General features: G+C 42.7%; 1 protein-coding gene across 24 annotated transcripts in view; it reads right to left on the bottom strand.

The window, feature by feature from the left end:
• Positions 1–7,081: 7,081 nt before the first annotated feature.
• The window catches only part of spaca6 (sperm acrosome associated 6), a 41,427-nt gene continuing 21,527 nt past the window's right edge, over positions 7,082–26,981 (bottom strand). For 8 of the 24 annotated variants that reach the window (XM_019886270.1, XM_019886272.1, XM_019886268.1 and 5 more), the window contains 15 exons: positions 21,262–21,318; positions 19,041–19,263; positions 18,652–18,712; positions 18,343–18,383; positions 18,061–18,179; positions 13,655–13,768; positions 13,373–13,539; positions 12,097–12,183; positions 10,978–11,049; positions 10,730–10,753; positions 10,565–10,642; positions 10,041–10,150; positions 9,403–9,559; positions 7,427–7,601; positions 7,082–7,197 (listed from right to left, as the gene is read on the bottom strand). In XM_019886270.1, coding sequence (XP_019741829.1) covers positions 7,137–7,197; positions 7,427–7,601; positions 9,403–9,559; positions 10,041–10,150; positions 10,565–10,642; positions 10,730–10,753; positions 10,978–11,049; positions 12,097–12,183; positions 13,373–13,539; positions 13,655–13,665 — 942 coding nt within the window. In that variant the 5' untranslated portion in view covers positions 13,666–13,768; positions 18,061–18,179; positions 18,343–18,383; ... (1 more) ...; positions 19,041–19,263; positions 21,262–21,318 and the 3' untranslated portion in view covers positions 7,082–7,136. Of the gene's footprint in view, positions 7,198–7,416; positions 7,602–9,402; positions 9,560–10,040; positions 10,151–10,564; positions 10,643–10,729; positions 10,754–10,977; positions 11,050–12,096; positions 12,184–13,372; positions 13,622–13,654; positions 13,769–18,060; positions 18,180–18,342; positions 18,384–18,651; positions 18,713–19,040; positions 19,264–19,381; positions 19,514–21,261; positions 21,319–24,291; positions 24,343–24,435; positions 25,209–26,981 lie in introns of those variants that run through there. The other 16 variants (XM_019886273.1, XM_019886269.1, XM_019886281.1 and 13 more) reach the window with 9 other exon arrangements.

The raw sequence follows: 26,981 nt of genomic DNA, 5'->3' as shown, positions 1-26,981 counted from the left end.
GACATATATATAAAGGATATACATTTTTGTACTGTATGTATGTACACTATATATATATATATATATATACACATTTTCTGAACCACTTTATCCTCGCAAGGGTCGTGGGTCGTGCTGGAGCCTATCCCAGCTGTCTTCAGGCAGTAGGCAGGGGACACCCCCCCTCCCCCCAATTTTTATCAGCAGCCCATAAAAAAGGCAGTCTGATGAGTAATTAATGATAACGCATTAGAGGTATTCGCCTGCAATCTCTCTGGGGTGGTTGAACCGAGTATATACACGTAAACCCTTAGCTTTCCTTTTTACATTGTTGTATTTTTTTTCATATACAATTCACAAACTTTTTTTAATAGAACAACGCACGTGCACACATGCACATGCGTGTATGATGTAAGGGGAACATTTAGGGCAGGCGTGTCAAAATCATTTGAATTCAGTGTCATATCAGCACTTTGGTTGTCCTCATGTGGCCGGCAATTAAGAGAGGCACATAAAGTATATCATCTTTACGTCTATAATTACATAACTGCCACATTTATTCCATCATTACTAAATTCAGCCATCAATAAACAACCAGCTCTAAAAGAACTCCATGCAGAAATAGCAACGAGCCAATGTATATAAAAAGCAAATGAATTGTAAATTTTGAATCTTCATCAGTGAATATCTGCATATTGATTGGAAAATATATGGATGCATAACACTGATTATCACAAGAAGAAAACTTTATGCATCAAGAAAAAAACGTTTAAGAAAATAATTCTCTTCCCATCAGAACAATTTATTAAGGCGTGCATCTGTCTTATCAGTGCTTTATCAGCAGTCGAGGAAAAAGCGAGATAACCTCCTCAGTTGTGTCGCCGCCTTTTTCCATTTGGCCCACAAATGGTGGGCCTAGCAACAAATAAATAAATGCACGTTAAGTCTCGTTTCCGTCAGTGCACACCCGCTCAACTCTGCTTTCAGTCACTTCCTTGCAAAAAAAAAGTGTTGAGATTAGGAGTAGTTGTACGTCATTAGGTAGAGTCGAGAGTGAGTAAAAATCCGAACTCTCCCTTGACGACATGGAACCACCTTGCACGGACGGCTGCATTAATTTCCTTGCCCACCTTGGAACAAAACAAAATGTTCTTCAAAACTTTGCAATGAAGCTGTCATCAAAAGCACTCAAGTGATTTTAATTCCTCTCAACATGCAGTGACTGTGACCACAAGACTGCTTGTAAACCATTTTCCGATCCGCTTTATCCTCACATGGGTCGCGGGGGTGCTGGAGCCTATCCCAGCTGTCTTCGGGCAGTAGGCGGGGGACACCCTGAACCGGTTGCCAGTCAGTCGCTGGGCACACAGAGACGAATAACCATTCACTCACATTCATACTTAGGGAGAATTTAGAGTGCTCGTTCCATGAACCTGCCATGCATGTTTTTGGAATGTGGGAGGAAACCCCAGTACCCGGAGAAAACCCACGCAGGGGAGAACATGCAATCTCCACACAGGAAGGCCAGAGGGATTGAACCCACGACCTCTGCACTGTGAGGTCGACGCGCTAACCACTGTCCCCTCCGGGCCACCCACTGCTTGTAAACGTCACGTTAAAATCAATCCAGACGGAGGCCAAGCAGTGATCTTAATCATTCATTTTCTAAAAAGAAAATAAACTACATGTTCCACTTGAGGTCACCGATGGCGTTGTGGTACACTCGCCTCACTTGTGTGCGGACAGCATGGGATCAGTTCCCACTCAGTGACGGTGTGTATGGTTGTTAATCTTTTTAGGTTCCTTGTGACTGTTGAGGTTTAATTTTCAATGTCATCAAATGTGTTTCTGTTTAAACAAAATATAAGCGGCTTGTTCTGCATGTTGTCCTCTTACTGTACACAATATGAACAGTGCCATGAATTTAAACAAATGTATGTATTGGATATGATTTTTGGCAATGAGCTTTGGCTTGCTAGCTAGTGCGGCTAAACACGTTGTGTAGTCAGTAATTCTCATCTCCATGGCGTCGAACAAGCTAAACTTCTGGCTAGTATCGTTCTCACAAAGGGACGACGAGGAAAGATGGAGAAGTCAAGCTAATTGCTAAGCTAACCTAAGATTGACACGTAATCATTTAACACTGAAATTAAGTGCTTGGATTATCCAGCAGACGTTTCACAGAAGTCAAACTGGAACCACGTTCGAATGGAGGGGACCCAACTTTGAACAGCAAAATAGCAGCCACTGGAGAGAAAATGTATCCTGTACTCAATAGCCCTCAATATAACCATAAACCAAAAATGAATTACATTCCAGCATACATCAGCCGGGATGGCCAGCCTATAAACTTCAGTACTGTATACTGTATTAGAATCATGTAGATTCTAATATAGAATCTATATTGGAATCAACGCGCTAACCACTGGACCACCAGGCCGCCCACTGCTTGTAAACGTCACATTAAAATCAATCTAGACGGAGGCCAAGTAGTGATCTTAATCGTTCATTTTCTAAAAAGAAAATAAACAACGTGTTTTTTGTTTTGTTTTCACAATAGAGTTCTGTATTTTGATTCACTTTAGAGGGCTGCGAAATCAATGTTCTCCAAATTACATTACTTTTTTTTTTTTTTTAAACAGACCATTGAAGTTCAAACTGAAAGTTACATTTGTTTTAAATAACCCCACTGATGTTTCAAGACAAGAAAATACACTTTGATGCTATGCACAATGTGAATATAAGTAAACACTGTTGTATTGTATTGATTGTATGGGAAAAAAAATCAATAATTTATTCATTAAATTGTCACATTTTTAGTGTTGGTCACTGAGAGCAACCTGCAAAAATCGTTCTGCAAAATTAGAATGTTGCAAAATTAGAAAGTTATTTCAAGCTTTCCTTACTATCAGCAAAATAGAAAAAAATAGATTCTATAAATACTGAAAGCATTCACATTCTTTTTTTTTTTTAGAAATGTAAATTATTTTAAGCGATGACGTGTATGACAATCATGATGTTTGTACCCAACATATCATGACTCACCTTCTCAGTAGTGGATGACATCTAGAATACACCCTTCGGTTTTGACCACTGGTACGAGCATCAAGCTTTGCACAACGGCTTCCGACTCATTCACAGATGAAAATGTGCAACCCATTTAGAGCCTTTGAGGGCTTTTTTTGGCAACCAATAAATGATTGTGAAACATTGAACAACTAAGTGGAATGCTGAGAAAAGATTAAAGTTGAAATTCATGGACAGAACAGCGATGATGCAGCAATGACGCAAGGCAAATTAAAAAGAACTACATCACTGATGTCATCCCATACAACCTCTGCTCATGTACTGAATGTTATGTGCTAACTAATGTTCCGATCTACATTGATATATTGCCAAGTATCCATCCATTATCCGAGCCGCAGACGCTGATGGTGTCGTGGTACACTCGCCTGATTTGTGTGTGGGCAGCGTGGGATCGGTTCCCACTCAGTGACGGTGTGGATGTGAGTGTGAATGGTTGTTCGTCTCTGTATGCCCTGCGACTGACTGGCGACCAGTTCAGGGTGTGCTCCGCCTTTCGCTTGTCATCAGCTAGGATAGGTTCTAACCCCCTGCGCAACCCTGTTAAGCGGTGTTGAAAATGGCCGCAATAGATATCCGAGTCGTTTATCCTCACAAGACTCCCGGATGTGTAGCAACCTATCCCAGCCGTCTTCGGGTAGTAGGCGGCGAAATTCTTGCACTGGTTGCCAGCCAATCGCAGGGTACGTGTCGACAAACCACCATTTACATCCACAATCACATCTGACCAACTTTGCATGTGTTTGTAATGTGTGAGGAAACTGGAGTACCCAGAGAAAACCCACGCAGGCAAGGGCATAACATACTAACTCCACACAAGAAGGCCGCAGCCCAGAATCAAATCCATGGCGTATTGCCACTTATCAAATCTCTTTTCCTCTGGTGTGGACGTATGCTCATTTGGGAGGCGAAATACATTCTGGATTGGTCGCCAGCCAGCGGCAGAACACATACAACCAACCATTTTCTTTTACATTCCCAGCTACCATTCACCACATGCACATTTCTACTTTTGCCCATTTCAACCTCTTAAAATATGAAAGCAATAACCACAGTATTTTGGATTTTACAGGTATGAAGGTTTTGCCTCCCCATCGAATTTCACTATCGAGAAAACGCCTAACATGGCTTAATGTTATAAAACTATGACTAATCTCCACCCATTTCCACATCAATCTCTGAAAATATCAAATCAATCGCCCTGACATTTAGGATTTTAGCAGCGTTAAGCATTTTCCTCTCCATTAAAAACCTTAACCGAGCTTTATGCTAGAAAACCATGACCAATTGCCACCAAAATTCATGTGTACATCTCTACGTATGCCCACATCAACGTCCGAAAACATCAAAATGATTGCACCAATATTTGGGAATTTATGGACGTTACCGTCTTCCTCTCCAGAGGTCCACACTCAAACATAATGTCGCTTAATGAGAAAAACACTTAATATCCATAAAATCCAAAATATTGAAGTAATTGTTTTTGATATTTTCAGAGATTGGTCTGGGCATAGGTAGATTTGTAGATGATTTTTGGTAGTGATCGGTTGTCGTTTTCTAACATTAAGCCTTTTCTCTACAGTGAATCTCTATGTGGAGGAAAAACCATAATGGCCATAAAATCCATACCACCTTTCCATTTCCAACATCCTCGCTTTATGAAGCCAGTTTTTCCACAACGACAGATGCAAACACGAAGATCACACCTCTCGACTGCTCAGAGCCAGCCGGGGACGCATTTACCTGGCTGGGGATTGCTACAATATGCGGTGATGAATAGCACTCATTTCATTGATATAGAATCTCCGTATCTAGTGTTTAATTATTACCTTACTAATTTAAATCCACGTATTGGACATTGTTCCTTTGAAATGGAAAAATTCCATACCAACAGAATACACAACTGCAGACAATATATATGTGAATGTTACGTAACTTTGAAATTCCTTTCACCCACTCTTCATTTGACCACAAAGGCCTTCTGACACGTCAAGTGTTTGGGGGTGAGGTTGTCATCACAAAGACTTTATGCCCTAGTGATGAATGTCATCAAATATTCAACATCCTGTGTGCCGTTTTGCCCTTGACGTGTTCAGCAAGTACTCCACTTTCTTCTTCTGAAATTCATCCAAATACACAAGAAAGCCTGAACGAGACAACAATAACGACGAAGTTCCAATGTCAGTTCGTGCCCAAGACCTCCCCTACCCCTTCACAGGGGCGTGTAGGATGGTTATTTTTCGCGTGGCACCGTCTCCCCGTGGCCAAATGTGTAACTACAAGGCTCGAAGGACACGTTCCAGAATGTCTCAGAAATAAACAGCAAACGAAACTTCATACGGGTGTGAATCAAATTAATAAAATCAGAGAAAGAAAAATATATTCACACTCTAACTGCACTAAATAGAATGTGCTGGACTCTGACGAGCCTAAAAGTTGAATGACTCATATCGCAGGTGAGATTTACTTGTGTCTTTTTAAAAGAGCAGATAGGTGTTTTGGAAAAGCTGACAAATTGCAGAGTATATATAAGTCAATAATGGTGAATCCCCCCCCCCCCCCTCAAAAAGATTGAAAAAAATATATATTTTTTCAAGACCAATAGCGTGTTTAATTACACCATAAACAGTAAATATATTTATTATCATTTATCTTGTAATTGGAGGTAATAAGTAATTGTTATGTCCCCGAGAGGAGAAAGTGGAATCTTCCCTTGAAATGTACAGTTGTTGAAACTTACTGGAGCAATGCTGGTTGTAGTCTGGGTGGGGCATTGTGTCCAGCAACCGGGACACGTGCGCTGCCTCACCGGTTGAGAGTTAAAGACGTTCGGCTGAGCCCAATCTAGTCTTTTCCGTGTTCATCCGTTCCTTTGGTAGAATTGATACTGTTGTTGGCGATTTGGAATTGCGGTCTTCTTTCCCCCGTTAGTCTGTCCGCTTACCTTATGTTCATATCTTGAACCACAGGTGTTGTTTTTTGTTTCCTGATTATGTTATGACTCACATTCAAAAGCTGACAGGTGAGAAACAAGGGAGCAAAAGTATTGAAAAACGTGACGGATGGGTGTTTCTAATTGCTCAGGTGTAGACTTTTAGACTGATTGCTTAAATACGAGAAAGTGCTTGTTGATGTCGTTTGCCTGTTTGCTGTTCAACAAACATGATGACCAGAGAGCTGTCTATGGGAGAAAAGAAAAGCATTTTGACGCTGAGAGCTCAAATAAATCAGCCCTACAGCACAAAAAAAGGGCATTGACCAGACAACAATTTGGAATGTCCTGAAAAAGAAAAACTACTGGTGTACTGCGCAACAGACAGCGAGCAGGTACTTTCAAGAGCAGTTGAGATTTGAGAACTGGATGTAATGATCACAATCCAATGCTCATGTGGGCAAAGTGAAACCCGGATGGGCATGAGCGAGAGGAATGTACCACACCCAATCAAAAAGTGGTGATTTGTAATTGGACTTAAGTGCAGTCCATCAATTGTACATCACGATTGTTTTTTTTTTTTTAAGAGTAACCCAACTCATTTTCTATTGCTGATTTGATACCGTAAAAAAGGGAAAATGTCAAAATATAAAATGTGTGGAAAAAAATGCCAACAAAAATAATTTTCAATATGGCAGTTTCCAGCACCTTTATACCTGTTGCCAATAGCGCTGTCATCAAAGTGGGTGAACACGCAATTTATCACCCACTATTTGTAAATGAGGCTGGCCTAGAAATGCTTCGGGATTCCCACGGAAGAGCTGGATGAAGAGGCTGGGGAGAGGGGAAGTCTGGGCTTTCCTGCTTTTGCTGCTGCCACCGCAGCCTGATCACTGGATGAAAAAATATATAATATTCAATTCCTTTATTATCCCGATATTATTATTATTCATAATAGTTGATGTTATATATTATTTTCATCAATATTATTGATATATTATTATTATGAACCACCCACTCAAGTCGACGCTGTTCCTAAAGATAGACTCTTTCGCCCTCTGGTGGTGAGAAGAATGAAACATTGCCTTTTTTTTCTTCAAAGAACAGGGCGGAAAGGCTTTATTCTATGTATCTTTCAGGATCACAAGTCTTGATTTCGTCTGGTCCGTTCAGTACCACTTGCGTTCTCCAAAAAGATAGTCCTGGAAATACCCATAGTAAGGATTTAGGAAAAGGCAGCTCAACAAATACATTCAATTGAGAAGTGCATGCAGAGATTTTATATAGACACACACACACACACACACACACACACACACACACACACACACACACACACACGAACACAACACAAACAAACATACATACATACATACATACAATTACTGGCTGTTCATTTGCAATAGTATGCAAATAATAACCTCATCTCACCCCAAGGAGAGGATGAGGAGGAGCAGCAAAGATGTAAAGCAGATGGCGATGAGCACGCGTGATGGGAGGTACTGAGAGGGGCGAGGCGACTCAGCGTGTAACCTCCCTCCAGGGAGCAGAGACAGCTCAAATATCTCCTGCAGCTCGGAATGGCCCGTCACGACGTGGGGGGTCACTTGGGGAATGGAAACAGTCAAATGTAGTACACAGAGACATGAAGTGTTAGTCATGTGTATAAAAGGATTTTTGGGAACACTGCAGGCTAGTCGAAAAGAATAGGAATTTATACATGTAGGTTTACCAGTGACTACTGCTGTACTTGCTGCTTACAACCACTTTTTGACGCACGCCAATTGGCTTTTACTAGTAATAAACACAAACAACCTGTTAACTGTAGTGTGGCAGTTGAATGACAACAGATTTTTAAAATAGTCGACAAGAAGATGATGACAGTCTAATGTAAGTTGATTAATCGATGACAAAAATTCAAAATAAAATGTCAACACAGTAAAGCAGTCCCAAACTATCTTTGTGCCACTGCCGGTATTACATAACACCGTACTGTGCAAAACTACATCCAGACGCGTGTAGCATTGTACCCGCCGTATGTTGTGCAAGTGCTATGGCACAGTGCCGTGAAAGCGATACAAGTGTTGTTGGTGATGTTGGTGTTGTATGATGTAAGAAGTTCTCAATAACATAGTTGGAGCTGAAGTTGAGGGTTAGATGGAGGCAACTGATTTGCTGTGGCGACCTCTGAGGGGAAAAGCCAAAAGGAAAAGAAGAAGAAGAAGTAGCTGAAGTTAGTAATGCTAACCACAATCCTTATCCGCAACCATCTTATTTTTGCTGCTCTGTTGAGCATTACAATCGAGCAGAGTTCAAAGTCCTCAGTTAACTGGCCAATAGGGAGACAAGATGACCATGTTTTAGTCGACTTCCAAGTTTTAAACGTCATCGACTAACTGGTTCAACACTTACTGAACACACAATGTTTTTTGTTGTTTCAGGGAATTTTTTGTTTTTAATGGCTTGTATACAAATAGTTGATGTGAAAGTATGAAATTAAACACGCAAATACGCCATTTGTGGCTGCTTATGTCTGAGTGTTGCGCAACAGTAGGGATAATTTGCATAACAACCGCCTCGACTCCGAGTTTCTCCACTCATGACATGATCAGCTAGGTTGGCCCAAGATCCAGAGCCACTTTCAAGTGACAGTCAAACTACAACTGTCTGAAAGACGATAATGATGAGGTACTCTTATGCAGAAATGACAAATGCTAGATATAAAAAAACTCTAAAACTAACACTAAAACAAACAAAAAAAAGAAATAAAATGTAACAAACACTACTCGCGCTAAAAAAGTGAAAATGAAATACGATCATAAAAAAATGCAGAACTATTATAACTCTTCTGTTAGCTAATAGCATTGGTGTCTGCTAATAACCTTCCATCCATTTTTCGATCCATTTATCCTCACAAGGGTCACGGGGGGTGCTGGAGCCCATCGCAGCCGTCTTCGGGCAGTAGGCAGGGGACACCCTGAACTGGTTGCCACCCAATCGCAGGGCACACAGAGACGAACAACCATCCATGCTCACGCTCACACCTAGGGACAATTTGGAGTGTTCAATCAGCCTGCCATGCATGTTTTTGGAATGTGAGAGGAAACCGGAGTACCCGGAGAAAACCCACGTGTGGGGAAAACATGCAAACTCCACACAGGGAGGCCGAAGCTGGAATTGAACCCGGTACCTCTGCATTGTGAGGTCGACGTGCTCACCACTGGCCCGCCTGTCTCCTAATACTTGATTGGAATTTTTTTCCCCCCTCAATACATTTTCAATGGACGCCAATTATACACGCATATTCACGGGGCGGGCCAGCCCACTGTACAAATAGGAAGCCAGTGACAGGAAGGACGTTTATTTTCAACAAAGGATTGTACAGTTTTTCATGTCATTTCTCATACCTGTGAGATAGTAGTAAATTCTGGCAATGGATATCTCATCTGAATAGATCTCACACTGGTAGGTGCCCTGGTGGTGCGTCCTGGTAGATGAGATGGAGTAGAGGTTGTCCTCCCCTACCGTCACTTCTTCAAACAACTCCACCTGCCGAGTTTTTACCTAACAAACACCATTCTTTCATTTGACAACAGTTTTTCACTACTCTGCAAATTCGAATTAAAAATATATTCACAACTACAAACAATTAACTCATTCAGTACCAGCCAATTCTGGACCAAGTCCGAAGAGACGTTTAAAAACGTCTTTGGGAGTGATTGAGTTAAGAGACTCCAATGAATGCAATATGCATGGTTTTTGAAATATGTGAGGAAGATGGGCGACCCAGAGAAAACCCACACCATTGGAAGAACATGCAAACTCCAAACAGGAAGGCCCGGGCCAGGATTTGATCTCAGAACACCGATGAAGACTGGGCTGCCGAGTAGCGTGGCGATTTAATTGTCTCATTAATAATATGCACAAAGTTACATCATATATGTCCTGTAGTGGGGCAACGGGCATATGTATACTGACCCGAGCTGGTTTTCCGACTAGTCAAGTGCAGTAAGTCTGAGAAATGTCACAGCAGAGATAAACTTACTTGCTCTGCAAACTTCCAAATCTTCATGATCTTGGTATTTTGGGGTAATTGAAATGACACATCGCACAACATTTGGACTGGATTGTTCTCTTCCACTGTTCTGTTTTCAACTGAAAAATACACACAAAAGGACACACGGGCTGTATATAACATTCCCCCGGGTCACCTTTTGCAGACCGAACGCTCCTTAATGATTCCACTTAAGCCGAGTCTCTGAGGAGAAAAGTGGAACTGAGCATTAGGCGTGCTGTATGGGGATGACATGACACCATAGTGTGTGGGAGTCGACTGTCACCTTGCATAAAAAAGCCAAGGGCTTAAAGTGAAACCTTGTGCAAACGATATAATGTGTGGAAATAAAACCTCGCCTCCAGTCGCTTTCTCCAAATCCCGACTTGATACTAAGAGCATTTCAAGGATCAAAAGCACAGAGTTTCCAGGAACAAGGATGCTTGGGAGGGTGAAATCAAACTTATGTAAGGATGTGTCAAGTGCGGATTGCAATATTTTTTTTTCTTTCTCACCTGGGCAGTCAAGAGGAAAATTGCAGGAATCTTTTTTGCATTTGACACAGTCGTAATGGCCGTCTGCAGTCTGAAAGCCTGGTTGGATGTGTTGAAATATTCCATTCTAAATGTTGTCAAGGCCTTGTGCAAAGTGAAGGTTTAAAGAGGACGTAAAGCACTAACCGCACGGGGGGATGCATCCAGTGGCTGAAAAAAAAAAAAAAAAGAGTTTCTGTGATTACAGCTGGACATATTTGATGTTGTTGCTCGACCTGACAGCTTCTTGTCTTCTCCACGCTGTGTGAAAAGCCGTGATAACATAACTGGCCTATTACAGTGAGAGCGCAGAGATCAGAGGGAGCTATAATGACTCAACACGGGCTTCACTATGGATGAAAAGATGAAGGGAAGGGGAGGAGACCACGTCTCACCTCGAGGCAGTTTGGAGGCTTCAGCGATGAAATTGTCGGCTGCTGTCTGGAGCTTGCTCTCATACACGGTGTCTGATAGGACAGGAGAAAGAGGAGGAAGACACACACATACATTTTTCACTCAACATTTCAAGCTGCGAGGCATCATTTTGAAACTCGAACATCCTAATTTTAGAGCTAACGTGACAATTCAAGATGCCGAGAATGTCATTTCGGCGTAATGTTCAAAAGTCATTTATGAACAAGGCCGTACATTCATTTGATGACAAAAATGCCAACGAGTGCTGTCAAAAAATGTCGTTTGAATCCAGGTTAAAGCGTCATTTAGGAGTACTGATCAAATGTCATTTAGAAATAAGGCTAAAAAACTCATTTTAGAGCAATACTATAAAGTAATTCAGTCCGATGACAAAAAAAAATGCACAAATTAGGAGCAATTTTCAAAAGTAATTTCATAGGATGATAAAATGTCAATTTAAAGTAAGGCTATAATGTCAATTTGGAGTAGAGTGATGTTAAAGTGTAATGAGATGCCCTCAAGTGTCTTTTCGGAGCAATGTTTTAAGTGCCATTTTAGAGTAATGTCAAATCAATTACTGTATTTTCCGCACTATAAGGCACACCTAAAAGCACACATTTCTCAAAAGCCAAATTCGATGCACCTTATATATGGATCAATATTCTTGAATTTTTGGACGTAATATTTTTAATGTTCTGTAAAGCACTTTGTTACAGCTGCAGCGGTTGGGAAAGCTCTATATAAATAAAGCTGTATTGTATTCCCTTTAACGTAGCTCCATCTAGTGGATACATAAGACAACCGCAGCCCCTATTGTAGCTGTATTCTATGCGTTTTATAATGCGGTGCGCCCTACATATGAGAAGTTTTAAAATAGGCCATTCATTGACGGTACACCTTATACTCCAAAGTGCCTTATAGTGCGAAATGTAAAATGCCATTCAGGAGTGCTGCTACAATGCTTCTAAGGAGCCTTGTTCGAATATGATGAAGCAGCAAGGTTCAATGTTATTGTGGAGCTGTGTTCAAATGTCCTTTTGGAGCAATGTTAAAATTTTTATTTAGGAGCAATACTGCATATCTGTCAAGAGTCGAGCTACCGTAATTGGTTGTTTGACGAAACTCATCCACCAGGGGAAGAATCTGCGACTTCATGATGTTCTGCAGCTGTGCCTCGTAGGCTTTCCCTGTTAACATACACAAAGACCAAGTGACTTTATTTTTTTTCCCAAAGGTTTGTGGAAATCCTTAGCAAATACAGTTCCCTCTAAAAGTATTAGTCGATATTGGATTTTGCAAATAAGTGCAGAGATGAGCCACAAACGTGTTTTGAAAAATAGTTTTATGGATTGATGAGACCTGATGAGCGTAACCTCTACTAAAGTGATGCAAAGGCTGAAGTATGGAGAAGGAAAGGATCTGCTTATGAGCCCAAACACACAAGCTCATGTGTGAAGCATGGTGGAAGTATCCCTACAAAAACAATTTGTCTGCATCCAAACTAATCGGGAAAAGCTTCATGATGCAACTGGATGCAAAACACACTGCCAACACAATAAAGGATTTCGTTGGGGGGTGGAAGGGCGGTGTAAGGTGTTAGACTGGCCGAGTCAATGACCGGACCTTAACCTAAAAGAGCATGCATTTCACCTCTTGAAGTGGAGACTGAAGGGAGAAACCCCCAGAAACAAACAAGAACTGAAAGAGGCTCGAGTAAAGGCCAACAAAAACATTTCAAACGAAGGATGCAACAGTGTGATGAGGTCAATGGGTTGCAGTTATTGCAAGGAATGGTTAGGCGACCAAATAATATTCATTTTCAGCTTGTGTCTGTTCCAATACTTTTGCTCACTTAAAAAGTGGAACGCTTCAATCTAAAGATGTTCTATCCTGAGTTGTTTCACCCACCTAGGTCTAAATATTGTTAAATAAAAGCTGGAATTCATTTTTTTAACCTCCGCCCCAGTATTCATATTTTGATGCTATCATGCCAATGCTATTGCTAGCTCATTCTGGCTGTCTTTCTCACACTCTTACGAAATATATCGATTCACAAAAGTGGATATGCGGGCTAATTATGTACCTTCTGGATTCTAGTGCAAGATCACGCAGTTGTTCTACTCGTTGCTACAGGTGATTGGCAGAAATGAAAAGAAAACATTTCTTTTCGAAGAAAATATATATTGTTTTGTCAAAATAACTGACTTGGAGATGATCTCTTACGGGACACGGCGGAATTTTTTTAAACGCATTTAATAAATGAAATTTGAAGAATGTCAAGTAGCCCTTTTAGCCTTCGTTTTGCCCCCGGAGTGGATTTTTTTTTTTTTTGACAACTGCAAGAGATAGTACAAGCGTTCCCAAAGGAATCCATACCGACTCTGCCGGCCTCGATCACTTTGGGGTTGTCGTTGAAGATACTGTCAAGGGTTTCGAAGCATCTGTCCACGTTGATCAAATGGAACGTTGTCATTTTGTAGCCGGAACACAGTTCAGAAGTTTCCTTCAGACTCACGAAGCAGCGAAAGCAGCCCACAGACGGCCTGACAAGGCCACACAACACACACAAGAGTAAAAAGCACAAGGCAAATGTGCACATTTTAAAATTATATTATTGTGCATAAGAAATGGTCAAATTCAACAAAAACGAGCACTTACGCAAAACCCATTGAGGCGTCACCGTGACGTCATAAGGTTGGAGTATGACTTCTCATGTCGTCGTTTTCTTTGCGATGTATTTTATGTCACTTGTGTGTTCTTGAAGAATTTGATCTGTACACAAATACTTTGAAAATTAGTAAAATTGTTTGTATGCTGCAACACGTTCGTGATTTATCTTCAATAGTTTGAATCAAAAGGACTCCACTGTGCCTTATGCTCTTTGCACCTTGTTGACTTTTGTTTGTATTCCTTTTTTCAGACAATGTACCCGGTATACGACTGATGTTTCTGCATTTCGTGACATACTGATTGGTTTGCACGTTTGTATGATCATATCAAAGCCTCAGTGAAAATGTAAAAAAACGAGTACTTATCGTCATCATGGATGTCATATGACAAAAGTTTTACGATGCCATATTGTGTTTCTTTGAAATATGTTACTTTGAAGGTAATGTCCACATCGTCGTGAATGACTTCGTGTAATTCGTTATACATACAAGAAAACTTCCAAACTCACCTTTCTCCACTTCATGGTTCAGTTTTTATTAATAATTGAAAATGGTTCAGAATAAGAAATATAGTGATAATTTTGTGGAGATAGTTGGTGCTGTCCACAACATTTAATGTTACAATTTATTTATATTTAAATTGTGTGGTCAAACTTTTGTGTCAAAGGGCAACTAGAAAGAATAGATTCTTTTTAATTACAACGCTTTATATGTAAAATTTTCATTTAATTCATTGTTTTCAATAATTACACCGATTGCTAGTACAAATACGACGTGCAAACACGAACAACTTCCTTTTACATGCCTCTGGCGCACCTGACAATTTGGTGGCTGAAAGTAAACTTTCGAGCAGCTGAAATCAGGTCTAAGTTGCGGCGCAGGTGATTAATGCAATTTCGATGGATTTGATTTAAGGTGCAGGCAGATTCTGAAACCAATTAAGAGAAATTGGCGAAATTCTCGCAGCACATAATCTCCCATGTCACACGAATGTGTCACTGCACACTGCTTGGTACACATAACGACAATTGGGCCTAATTTGACCTTCTGTCCTCTCACAATCAACATCAGCAAAAGCCCGACCGTTGGCTGTCTCCAAAAGATAATCCTGACCGATTATCCTATGGTGTGTGATTTTTTTTTTCTAGGCTGACAATGGTCAACTTGCTCATTATTTACGAACCAAAATGATTTGTGTGTTGTCAACGGTGCTTCCATTGTAGGAAGTTCTTCAAAGTGACCTGCAGTGTTGCCATAGACAGCATCGACAGACAGCAGAGCAGCTGGGTGTGTTGAGCGTTTGTATGTGTCACACAACACAATAGAAATGGAGAAACGTTTGCAAATGCAATGTGGTGACCAGATAAGATCAACAGGCTTTTTCTTCCAAGTATGGAAGTTATGTGGCACCGTGCTGCCTCTCACAGGTGTGTATTGTACAGACGGTCACTGTGAGCGAGGTGCACTGTATTGGTCATCTCAAGAGCATGACGCCCACCTGCTGCATTTTTTTTCTTTGTCAAGTGTGGCGTATTTTAAACATCGGTGAAGACATTTTTAAAAAATTGGCACATGTAGTTGCTTAATGAAGTGACTGGTGTAGCTCCATATGTGTAATTACAAAAGGTACATTCCCGACACACTCACGTCTTTCGTCTTCTCCGGTCTACCTCAATGCACCAGTTTTACTGCAGAGCAGAGAGAGATGGAGCGAGCAAATGATGGGTTGGGGTGGGGTGGGTCGTCCGCCGTTTGGGGGGGGGGTTAACACTGATGTATATATCGGGAGGGTGGGGGATGAGGTAGGAAGCATGTCGGTTAGAACGCCTCAAGAGAAATAAAGCCCCGAAGTCTAACCGGTAGTCCAGGAGGAACAAAGGAAGTCAAGCACATTCTTGGTGGTGGTGAGCAAATGAGGCAATGGAGGTGTAAAGACAGTGAAAGGGACAACAGGGAGGGAAGAGGAAGAGGTGAGTGAGGCCACAAGTGACAAAAGGGGGAGAGCGAGCAAGCAGGCGGGACTACAAATCATGCCGACCGCCTCATCACATCCTGTATCCCCCACTTGTCTACCATCCTCCCTCTGCACTATGGCTACATCACCATGGCAACCAGACAGGGTGCCTAATACACCAACTTAATATATTTCCAGTGGCAGGGTATGCGGGCTACTAATGCGTTCATCTGTCTCGCTGCAGACAAGCCAATCAATTTTAGACAAAAAGTCTGCTGCTGGACTGCCAAACTTTGCAAGCGCATAGGGAAAATCCCAAGTGTGTGTGTGTGTGTGTGTGAGACAGTGAGAGAAAGCGCGAGGGAGGGTGAGAGAGTTCAATGTGGCTCTGATGCGTGCTGCCAAGGGCACTTTGCCTCAATCTTATGTCCTACCACACATAAAAACATACTCATTCACACATTTTAAAAACAAGCTACCGTATTTCTACACAAGTGTTGTTTATTTACTCAACTGCAGGTGGTGGAAGGCGTGTATTGGAACAAACAGTTTTTAAATTATTAAAGGTTACCAGTGAATTATAATATACAAAGTGAAGCTGCAGTTTAAGAGAGAAAATTGAAGTTTGTTCTGGAGAAATGCAGCAAAACATCACGATCCAGAGAAACTGAACATTTTTATGAGACCGCAAGTCGTAAAATGAGAAAAATAAATGGCTCAAACAAAAAAATTATCAGGATATAAAGTCTGCAGCATTAGAAAACTAATTCTATTCAGGGATGCAAGTTAAGAGCATCTTAATGAAAAAAAAGTATATATACGCTTCACTACCTTTTCTGAAAGGAAATAAGACTTGAAAAATCGTGGACAATTATAGTTTAGCATTAAAAATATGTCGCTTAAAGATTTTCTGCAAACTGGTGCAATAACCATTGCAGATAAAAAATGATTTGGGTAATTACTAGTGCGGTTAATTTACAGCATCAGAGAGATAAACCTTGCATTTTGAGGTGGTCCAATAAATTTGTTCAGCAATGCAACTCACAGTAACATCAATGTGGATGCATACAACATTGTGGAGTGATTACGGGTCTGCTGGAAAAATAATCAATACAGACGCCGTTTATCACATCTGGGACATCCCAACTTCCATTTGGGTTAGCAGCTGAATTCACAACAGGCTCAGCGGTTCACTTCTGAATGTCTATTTGTGAATGTTGTACTGCGGCAATTACTTCACTTTTATTTTCCCCCGGTGGTAAAAGGTTAGTGTTTATTTGCAAGGGGCATTTTTCATCCTGCGGCTGACAGGATGGCACTACTTTGAGGGAATGATTTCCCCACCCTGAAACGGATCAGCTTTTGCTGGTCAAACAAAAATGACCTCAACAAACACATTTAGCGAGCTTGGTGCCATTTAAAATAAGAGAGCAATAATCAAGAGTCTGCATCATTGAGTCACAACTTGCGTGTTATATTTTATTTATAGCAGAGCAGCAAAACGTACAAATGGATAAAAGAGCTCGATGGTGGCAAAACTGACGGGGTCGCAACTCTTGACTGGCTTCCTTGGCCCCGTTTAGGGTGTATGTCACAAAACCAGCCAACAGAGTCGCCCCCCTGAGAGGGGCTGTCTGCTGCAGTCGAGAACCTTGCAGCATCCTTGTTTGGCCTCAACCTGTGATCAAACCTTGACCGCTGCAAACTCCAAAAAAGTGTAAGTTGGACACATGGCGGAGACCCGATGGGATGCTTCGTTGGAAACGTGGTGAGATGCACCTGGGTATGTGGGGGGCATGAGAAAACTAATCGGGCCATTTACAGCCTGCGAAGCCATCTGAGACTGCCACATGCAAAAAAAAAAAAAAAAAAAAAAATTCCTCAAAAAGGACTCGAAAATCAATAGACCCCCCAAAATGTATTCACAAATGCTCATTACATCCAACATATTCGAATTGATTGTTGGATCCTATTTTTTCCTTTGGAGGGCTTTAGAAAAACTTGAGACCCCTGATACGAAAAAGTTTCCCCACCCTTGATTTGAGCTCAGTTTCAGACGTTCACTACATTGTGATTATCAAGGTTATAGTTTATAGCACTTAATTGCAGGTGCTTCAAATATCACATTTTGCTCAATCTGACCAATGCATGCTTCATACGACAGGCTATAGAACATGTTACATCTAAAACAAGACTGCAGCTTTGAAAGGACCGTTGAAACTGAATGCAGCCCTGTTCCCGAGGACCTCACCTGTGACCTGCTTTGACCTCACAGGTTAAGGGTCTCAGGGACAGAGGGGCATACTGGGAAATGAAATCACGCCACTGCGGGTTCGATGGCAGCGACAGGAAAGAAAAAGGGACCCCCCCCCCGCCGCCTCTCCCACCGAGAAGACCAACAGTGGTCGCAGTGCCAAGACAAAGACGTGACCTCATCTCACATTTTGGATTCTGCGGCACCGACCGATCCGTCTCCTGCGGCCCACAATCTCCGCTGGGTCACGTCCGTCTTCATGTCATATCCATTTGGCTTGGCACGGGGGGGCCATTTGATGGACAACTAATACAAATCACAGTGGGTACGTAAACATTAGGAGCAGATGCAATCAAAGCAGAATCATTTTTTTTATTTCTTGACGTATTGCGGCGTCTAACAGACCGGCAGTGAGGTGAAATGTGCTAAAAAAAACGGTAACAGAAAAAGCGCACGATATCACACTTACCTTTCAGAAAAACACGAGTGCATCAATCGCTCCACAGCTGCCTGTTAGGAAAATTAAAACCACACTTAAGATGAAGGATATACCATTTAAATTGTCTCAAACATGCGATGAGTCGGAGCCAGTTCAATTAAAAACGAGAGACGGGCGGTCTGCTCGAAGCAGAAAACGGGGCGACTCGTGTGTTAAAAGGCACATAAACATCTAATTGGTCTAGGTATGATGTCATAGCATGAAACTCTTTGACAATGAATGGGTGCTCATGTTCATGTGTATACCCAGGTGGTCTTTGCGGGCCTGAAGGTAACCAACCTGTGATCCTTTCGCGTCTTCGTTCACATTAGAGGGCACAATCGAGGCAGCTGTGTCACACCTGAAAGGGAAGACGACCGCATCAGAGACTTCATTCACATTCACTAACGCCACAACAAGGATGAACGTGCGACATCACGTAATATTTGTCTATTAGGTTCATGGCCGTATATGTTTTACAACAATTGCGGGGCCGGCGTTTCAATTCGTCGACAGCAGCTCATTTGATTCATTCACCTGTCACATTCGAAAGCGGCTTTCAAAATGTGACAGGGGTTGCAGCCGAGCGCCGTTGACAATCGCATTTACAAATGAGTCATTTCAAAAAGGGATGCGACGCTTAAGGACACCAACGCCATAAACCAGGAGCGACTTTTAAAAAGAATTACCTTCCAATCGTACTTTTCCATGCGGGGTTGCGAGTGTGTTCCTTTCGAGCAGCCGCCTCTCCCCTGCTGCTCTACGCCAGATGGCGAGCCCAGTGGCAGGTAGCTCACAGAAGGGAATATTGATTGCATTTGCGGTGTTGTGCTGTTTGTGCGTCTTGCCTACCTGACGAACATCCACGCACCACTGCAAACCTTTTGTCTCTGCAGGGCTGCCGCCACGATGCTGCAACGAAGCAAATGACACAAGACATCATGCTCGCTTGAACCCCAACGAGCTATTCCATGCACAGAATATTCAAAACTTGGGAGGCGACACACACCGCGCACACAAAATCGTTTACCCTCCGTGTTGCATTTCGTCGCCACGCGCCTCTTTGCATCACAAGTCTTCTCCCCTCCTCCTTTTTTCACTCTCTCGCCGTCGTCCCTCCGTGTCCCTCTTTTCCCCCCCTCACGTTCTCACAGCTTCACGTCTGCACACACCAGTCTGTCAGCCACTTGCATGTATGTGTGTGTGTGTGTGTGTGTGTGTGTGAGAGAGACAAGGGAGGTAGAGGGCGGGAATAAGAGTGCAACGAGTGCACGGATGTGTGTGTTTGTGTGAGACCACGCAAGAGAGGGCGCATGCACGTGTGTGAGAGCGATGGGGAGGGAGGGGTGGGTGGGTGTCAAAGCCGCAAGCTCGAAAGTGGGGATGAAGGGGGAGGGTCAGAATCCTCTAATAGGATGAACATAGAGAGAAAATATGAAGCGCAGGAGTGGAGTGAACCTTCAGGTCTTCCATGTACGCCAATCAGAATGGTTTAGCAACCCCATGGTGCTAACGTTGACGAGACGTGTGTGTGTGAACACGTTAAATTGTCACACATCCGAAAGGTCATCGAGACTAGACTTCTTGATGTCACAGGTACAAAGCAGTCAGTGCAACAGTTCGGTTAAAATAAAAAGTTTACTCTGAAAAAAAAATCCGTGCAAGTCAAAAACATGTGCCACGTGACATCACGCTCGGGGCGAAGTCAGTGCGCATCAACGGATTTACTCGGCACTTATGCTCTGCTTTTTCGTCTTTTTGGCAACAACTGGTGGGGCGTGATGAGCTACGTTGACGTCATCACAATTCATTAATTTGGGGATAAGTTATACTTGTTAGAGAAGTTTTATTGCAACATACTTTTTGCAATATTATTGTGTAATATTTTCTGTGTAATACTAATACCAAATCTATGAAAATGACCCAATGGAAAAAAATGCTTTTAAATTGTGATTCAAAAAGAATTATTTAAAGAAAAAAAAAACCTTGTGGAATAGTCCTGGACAAAAACGCTGGTAAGTATTTTGTTGCACAACCTTTTGAGGCAATTACGGCAACCCCAATTTTTTGCAATGGTCAATGATCCTTCTGCAGCCCTCAGCAGATATTTTTGCCCATGACTCTTCATGAGCAAACTGCTATACGTTGTCTAACGTTTGAGGGGTGTTTTCTCCAGATGGCATGTTTCGGCTCCTTCCGGCGGATTTAGATCAGGGCTCACAAAAGGCCACTTGAGAATTGTCCAATGGTTTGCTCTGAGCCAGTCTTGGGTGTATTTGGGGTCATGATCCTGTTTCAAGACCCATGAACTGCAACTGAGGCAAAGCTTTTTGACACCGGGCAGCACATCTCTCTCTAAGAATACCTCAATAGTCTTCATATTTCATTGTAACCTGCACAGATTCAAGACACCCTGTGCCAGAGGAAGCAAAGCAGCCCCAGAACATAACAGAGCCTCCTCCATATTTCACAGTGGAGACAGTGTTCTTTTCTCGGCAGGATTCATTTTTAGGATGCACCATTTATATATTTTGAAATAACTAATGTTATGAATTTTGTTTGATCTAAAAGGAACTTGCATATTTATCGAGTTTTGAAGAATTTGATTAGTCTTTTTTGTTGTTGTTTAAATGTTTTCTTGTTTTGGACCAAAAAAAAAAGACGTGAATAAATAATTGTGATTTCAAGTACTAACAAAATAATGGCGATTGATATTTTTTTCATAATCCAGCAGCCCTCTATCCATTTCTTCAATTGTCAACAATTTGCAGTGGATTTTAAAATTCTGAATATGTACAACTTTTAAAGTCACAAGAAGTACTGATCAGTACTCTTAATGGCTATTTTGGGCTACACGACAGTAGCGCGTACACACACAAAACCTTTGACTGTGACTTGATGTCGGCGTACCTCAACACTTGTGGGAATGGAAGGATCAGCCTCTAGAAGAGTATCAAAAGAAGACAACTGTAAGAAGACGACACAGGACGTTATGTGAATTCAAGTAATGGCATTATCTGGGACATTACTTCTTATCAAAGCTTTGTTGTTCATATAAATTTTGGTTTTATGTGAAACATTGTTTCGAACATTCCAAAATGGGTTGTTTGATATTAGACTTTCCAGTGTACTTGAAGTTTGTGGAAAAGTCAGATTTATTATTTTATTTTATTTTTTTAAGCATTCTTTAGTTTTCCGTATTATCATTTCAATTCACAAGATTTTCTCTAAATTGTAACCATTTCTTGTTAAGGTGCCCATTCAAGTCTGGAGGCAGTTCAAGTATGAGACTAACACCGGTGAGCTGACCATGAAGGGTAAACAAAATTACGGCCTTTGGGCGAACTGAAAAATAACAGTAAATACAAATTTGACACCTCCATAAGTGAGGAGACATGAAACTTTACATGTTAATGGCTTGAGAGTGTTCAGACGAGAACATGAGCAGTGTGTCAACACTTTTTGCTGAACTGATTAAATACATTTCTAGTTTGTGACCTATCGGAAAAAACAAAAAAGACAATCTTTTAAGAGATGTTAACAAAGGAAGCTTGAGCAAGGATGTGTAAAAGCCTGCCGGTGAAAGACGAGAGCTGACGTGATGGGAATCGATTAAGACAAACTCATTTTTACCTGTTAAAAATGCTTTCAGATGAGGATCTCATACATATGCATGGGCGATGATGCCAACCTTTTTTTTCTGCCCGAATTAGAGGTTAGAAAAACAATCTACACATTCATAACGCCTGATGAATATTCATGAGGCAGCCTCTTGTTTTGAGACCTACATATATATACTGCGCGAGTTCATCTACGTTCAGCTCCAGTCTTCTTGTATTTGCCCCGGGATGCGACTGTCTGGGTACAATGTCTGCTCACCTCAGTCTGACAAAAGGACTGACTGGCATCACTTTGCACAGAAACCCAAGTACTATGCACTATGTTGTAATGCGGCAGCACACATGTCATTAACTCCCATACTCAAAGCTAAACGTGCACAACCGAGTGAACAGGGTTTGCCCGCTCTCGGCCATTTGTGCGTGTCCTGCCACACTGGCTTTGCAAGGCTGCGGCTAACGCGGGAGCCATTTTGTGCCGAAACCTCGTGCAAAGGCAGTTCTCAGAGGTCGGAGCATAACTCCCGGTCACATCGAGAAAGTGACAGCCAGGTGTGGGTGTGTATCCGTGTCTGCGAGTGTGTGCGCACGCCTGCGGCTGTACTCTGCAGTGCCACTAAGAGACAAAGCATTGGGAGTGCTCCACAGGGATGACATCATCAGTCTGGGATGGTGTCTGCCTTGTCTTGTCTCAGGGTCGGGACGCACTCATTTTCTCCCCCAAGAACGTAGCCGCTATCGCAGGGAACAAAGCAAGAATAGCGCTTGCAGACGCTTTAGGAGAAGCACAAGTTAAGGTCGGTTTGCACTGGACTCTTTGCCGCAAACTACGAGAGCAGCGCATGAATAAAAAATTACATGTAAATAACGTTAAATGTGGGACGAATGGACAACTAGCCAGACGTTTAGAGATGCTGCTGTCTCTCCACCATGCTCATTATCCTTGGCCCACACGCCTCACGACTGTCAGGTGTTCATCCGTCTCCACTGGCAGGAGGGCGGCGTGCTGCAGGGATGATAAAGACGACCGGCAGTGCCGAATCAGCATTATTCTTATAGATGCCCCTTTTCTGGGAGGTGGGAGGAGAGACGGCTATAATGCACTACAGTCGGCGCATGCCGCAAGCTGACAAACCGAGGAGGAGGAGGAGGAGGAGGAGGAGGAGGAGGAGGTAAGGTTATTGGGTTGAAACCCGGAATATATTAGCGAGCGGGAGAGTCTGCAGGGTTGCCGGAGACGGTGCAAAGGATTGTGCGGCGAGACGTCTACGACCATGGCAGCAAGCAAGCCCAAAGTCATTGACAAGGCCACTCTACGTTTTGTGTTATAGGGGGGGAACGACACACATGCAATTTACTGCCTAGGACCAACAATATCAATCGCAAGGCCATGTACAACATATATGCTTGGTGTGTACATGACATGCTTTAGGCCGTGGGGGGCTCAGGTTGTTCTCCCCAAAGTGTTTGTAGTGCAGTGGGACCTCAAGACTAATCTGCCACAAACCAGAAGGTGTTCCGTATGACACATTGCTAGGCTGACGAATAATAATAAAATCTTCCTGATGGCTGTGCAGCGGCTACCATTAGGCCTGGAGGGGATAATAGACGCAACATTAGAAATGAATGAGTCACGTCGTTATCCACAAGGCGATGGGCTCGCAGAGTAACAACATACTTACCTCTCGGCCGGGGGTACATTAGACGTGGCAAGAAGTGACTCCGCAGGGAAAGCTAGAAGGTTGTACAGTTATCTCCGTGCTGTTTATTATGCGAAACAATACAACCAACTACCTCACGCTGCAGAGCACAGACGGTCGGACTGCACCCCCTCCCGCCCCTTCCCCAGACACGATCTCAGTGTAGAAACGCTAAACAATCTTCCTTTGCTTCCTTCTCGGCAAGTAGCAAGCAGGTTAAACATTTGATTTATTTGAAGGCTCGAACTGTACCACTTCTTTTTTCCATTTTGTATGGAGCATCTTTGCTCTCAGATGTCTATGCCAGCTCGACAGAAACGTAAGCAGCAGAATTGATTCTTTCATTTGCCGCAGGATAACATGACTAAGTGGAAAACCTGAATGGCACAAGTGGATTGACTGAGAAGTTTAACAACAATGAATTAGCCGCGTATTTACAACTCTCACGTCGGTGAGCAGACTACTACTGAAGGTTTGACTCCATGTTCATTCATGGGATTCTCATGTATTTCTAAGCATCCGACGCCCTCTACTGGAGACAGTGCCTCACTGTTACTCTAGTGTCTCGAGACTGCACATTGAAAAAAAGCAGGCAACAAGGACTTGGTGAACGATAGCAGTACCTCAATATTTGAAGAACCTCAAGGTCGCACAATCTGGAATATGATCCAAACCTTTGGAGGAAAAAAAAGGATTCCTTCAAATGCTGGAGATTGCACAGTCATCGTGGCTGAAGTCAATGGGGTTGGGGGGGGGGGAATTCTTACTTTACAGTAGGGCGAGCCATGACATGATATTTAATCAGTTTTATCGTCTTCAATGAATTAACTTCTTTGGCATGTTCTCAGCCTTAACATCCACTTAATACAATTGTAATTTTATCCATCTTCACTCGGGTCTGTCACATTTCCAGAACCCCTCGAATTGAACAAAACCAAACACAAAACTGTGTCGCCTCATTTGTTTTTTTTTTCACTGTCGTAGCTGCTAGAATGTAGCATTGCGCCAACCAATGTCCCCGAAACTCACAACTGTTCTAGATACCAAAAAGCACTACTTTGGGAAGGTCTGCGACAGCAGTTGTGAAGGGTTGACAGCGTTTTGACAGACCGCAATTAATGGCCGCAAAGACCTGTCAATCTCATGCAATCAAGCAGAAAACAAAACTGATGGCTGCTGCAGCGTCATCCATCTTGGGTTCCCTGAATCCTGTCTCACGTTGACACCATTCCAATGTAAAGCCACTGCTGGCAAAAGACAGCCTGTGTAGGAGTGCGGCACTACTGCGTGGGAAAGAATGTTAAAAAGCAAAGAAGCAATTCGAATAGAGAGATTTGTCACATTAGACCTCCTGTTGAACTTTGCAGCTACGAGTAGACAACGTGAGGAAAAAAAAAGACAATCTGATTGACTTTGACAAGACTTTCACCTATTGTTTTTGATTGTCATCCTCATCCTATTCTTACTCTGACCCTTCCGCCACCCCCAGCGCTCAACACTCACAAGTCCCTGCAGCCCGCCTCTTACCCTTTTAGCCACCCTCCGTCAGCATTTCCCCAGCCGCGCCAAGAATTTCTGCAGCACCCACCGCCTCTACCTTATTTCCCACCGTGTCGTACGTTCGCAGGCAAATCACGCAGAAATGCGGCGTAATTGTGCCAGTGTCAGCTATCCTCCTCTCGCTTCCTGCTCCCTCCACCCTTTGTAGCAGCAGGCTTGTCTGGCAAAAGGCATTGCTATGGAAATTGTCTTAGAGGTGATCGTTTAATGAGGCTTAACTTCACGGTTTCGCTTAATTATCATGCTCTGGCGTTGACACAAGTTGGCCCGCCTTTCTTTATATAAGCTGATGGCCATAGTTCTTCAAAGACAAAGAAGAAATACATCGTGTGATGTGCGTTGTTTTAAAGCTTTGAGTTGGTGGGGGTGATTAAACGATGGAACATAGAGATTGTGGAAGCTGAGCTGAATGTTCGGTCCCGTTTCAGCAAGTACCCATTTTCACAATCAAAACATTGGCGTGTCCTCACTTCCACTCCCTTTACAATACAGCAAGAGTGTGACATGTTGCAATGCTGATTTTGTTTTTCCAACCAGGCTCTTATACCAAGATGGCAAAAGGAGCGTTGCCATGGGAACCCTTTGCCTGGCAACCCAAACAGCCTGGCAACTAACCAAACTGTTGCTATGGCACAGATGTGAACCTAAGCGTGCTGAGTTGCAGCTGCGATTGGTGTTTGGTGATTGGTCAGAATGTTTGAGGAAAAAAATAAGATGTTTTCCACAACCTTTGCCAATATTCTATACTTGAGAATCAAGAAACAGCCCTGTGTTGGGGTGAAAAAAAAGCTGGTTACGATAGCTCTCTAGAGATCAACTGTTTAAAACATTCAAGCACAGCTGTGTGGGAGTATTTGACTTTTTGTTCAGAAATTTCATTGAGTAGTTTGACACGGACAGACAAATAAGGTCACGCGTAACTGAAAATTCAACCTTGGTGGAAAATGCCATCGCTGCTCTAAGCACATACGGAAAACATCCATTCTTGTTTACTGACACGTACTCTTGCAGCGCGAAAGTAAACAAGCACTTTTGTCGCTGTCAAAGGGAATGAAGCGGAGCGTTCAAAGTAAAGCATCTTGAACAATGACCTGCTTACCTGGATGATCCACTGTCGTGATGTGTGTTTTTGTTGACTTTGTTTGGACTCGATTTGGCTTTGTTTCACGTGTTGTCACGTTTTCCCTGTCTCTTTTTTTGTCTCTTCATGTCTTGTCTCACTCGTTTTTGTTTCCACCTGTCCTCGTCAGCCCGGTTCCTTCTGTCTATCAATCAGCACCAGTCAACCACTCGTGTCTTGTCCAGGTGTACCTCGTCGTCTTGTCAGTTTGCTAGTATTTAGTTCGCTGGTTTCGTTCAGTCTTTGCCGATTCGTTTTTGTTTTTGCAGTCAGGTTTCCCAGTGGTGGTGAGTTCTTCTCACGTGTTTGTTTGTTACTTTGATATATATATTTTTTTGGGGGGGGGGACTTTGTTATTTTAGTGTTTTGGATTGTTCGACAGCGCGTCGACCTCACATTGCAGAGGTCATGGGTTCGATCCCGGCTCTGGCCTCCCTGTGTGGAGTTTGCATGTTCTCCCCGTGCCTGCGTGGGTTTTCTCCGGGTACTCCGGTTTCCTCCCACATTCCAAAAACATGCATAGCAGGCTGATTGGAAACTTTAAATTGTCCCTAGGTATGAGTGTGAGCGCGGATGGTTGTTTGCTGCCCTGCCAGTGGCTGGTAACCGGGTCAGGGTGGCCCCACTACTGCC

The sequence above is a fragment of the Hippocampus comes genome, unplaced genomic scaffold, assembly GCF_001891065.2.
Source record: "Hippocampus comes isolate QL1 unplaced genomic scaffold, H_comes_QL1_v1.1 scaffold335, whole genome shotgun sequence".
NCBI classification, from domain to species: domain Eukaryota; kingdom Metazoa; phylum Chordata; class Actinopteri; order Syngnathiformes; family Syngnathidae; genus Hippocampus; species Hippocampus comes.
Note: the sequence above shows the minus strand (reverse complement) of the source record. Positions and strands in the feature narration are given on the sequence as shown.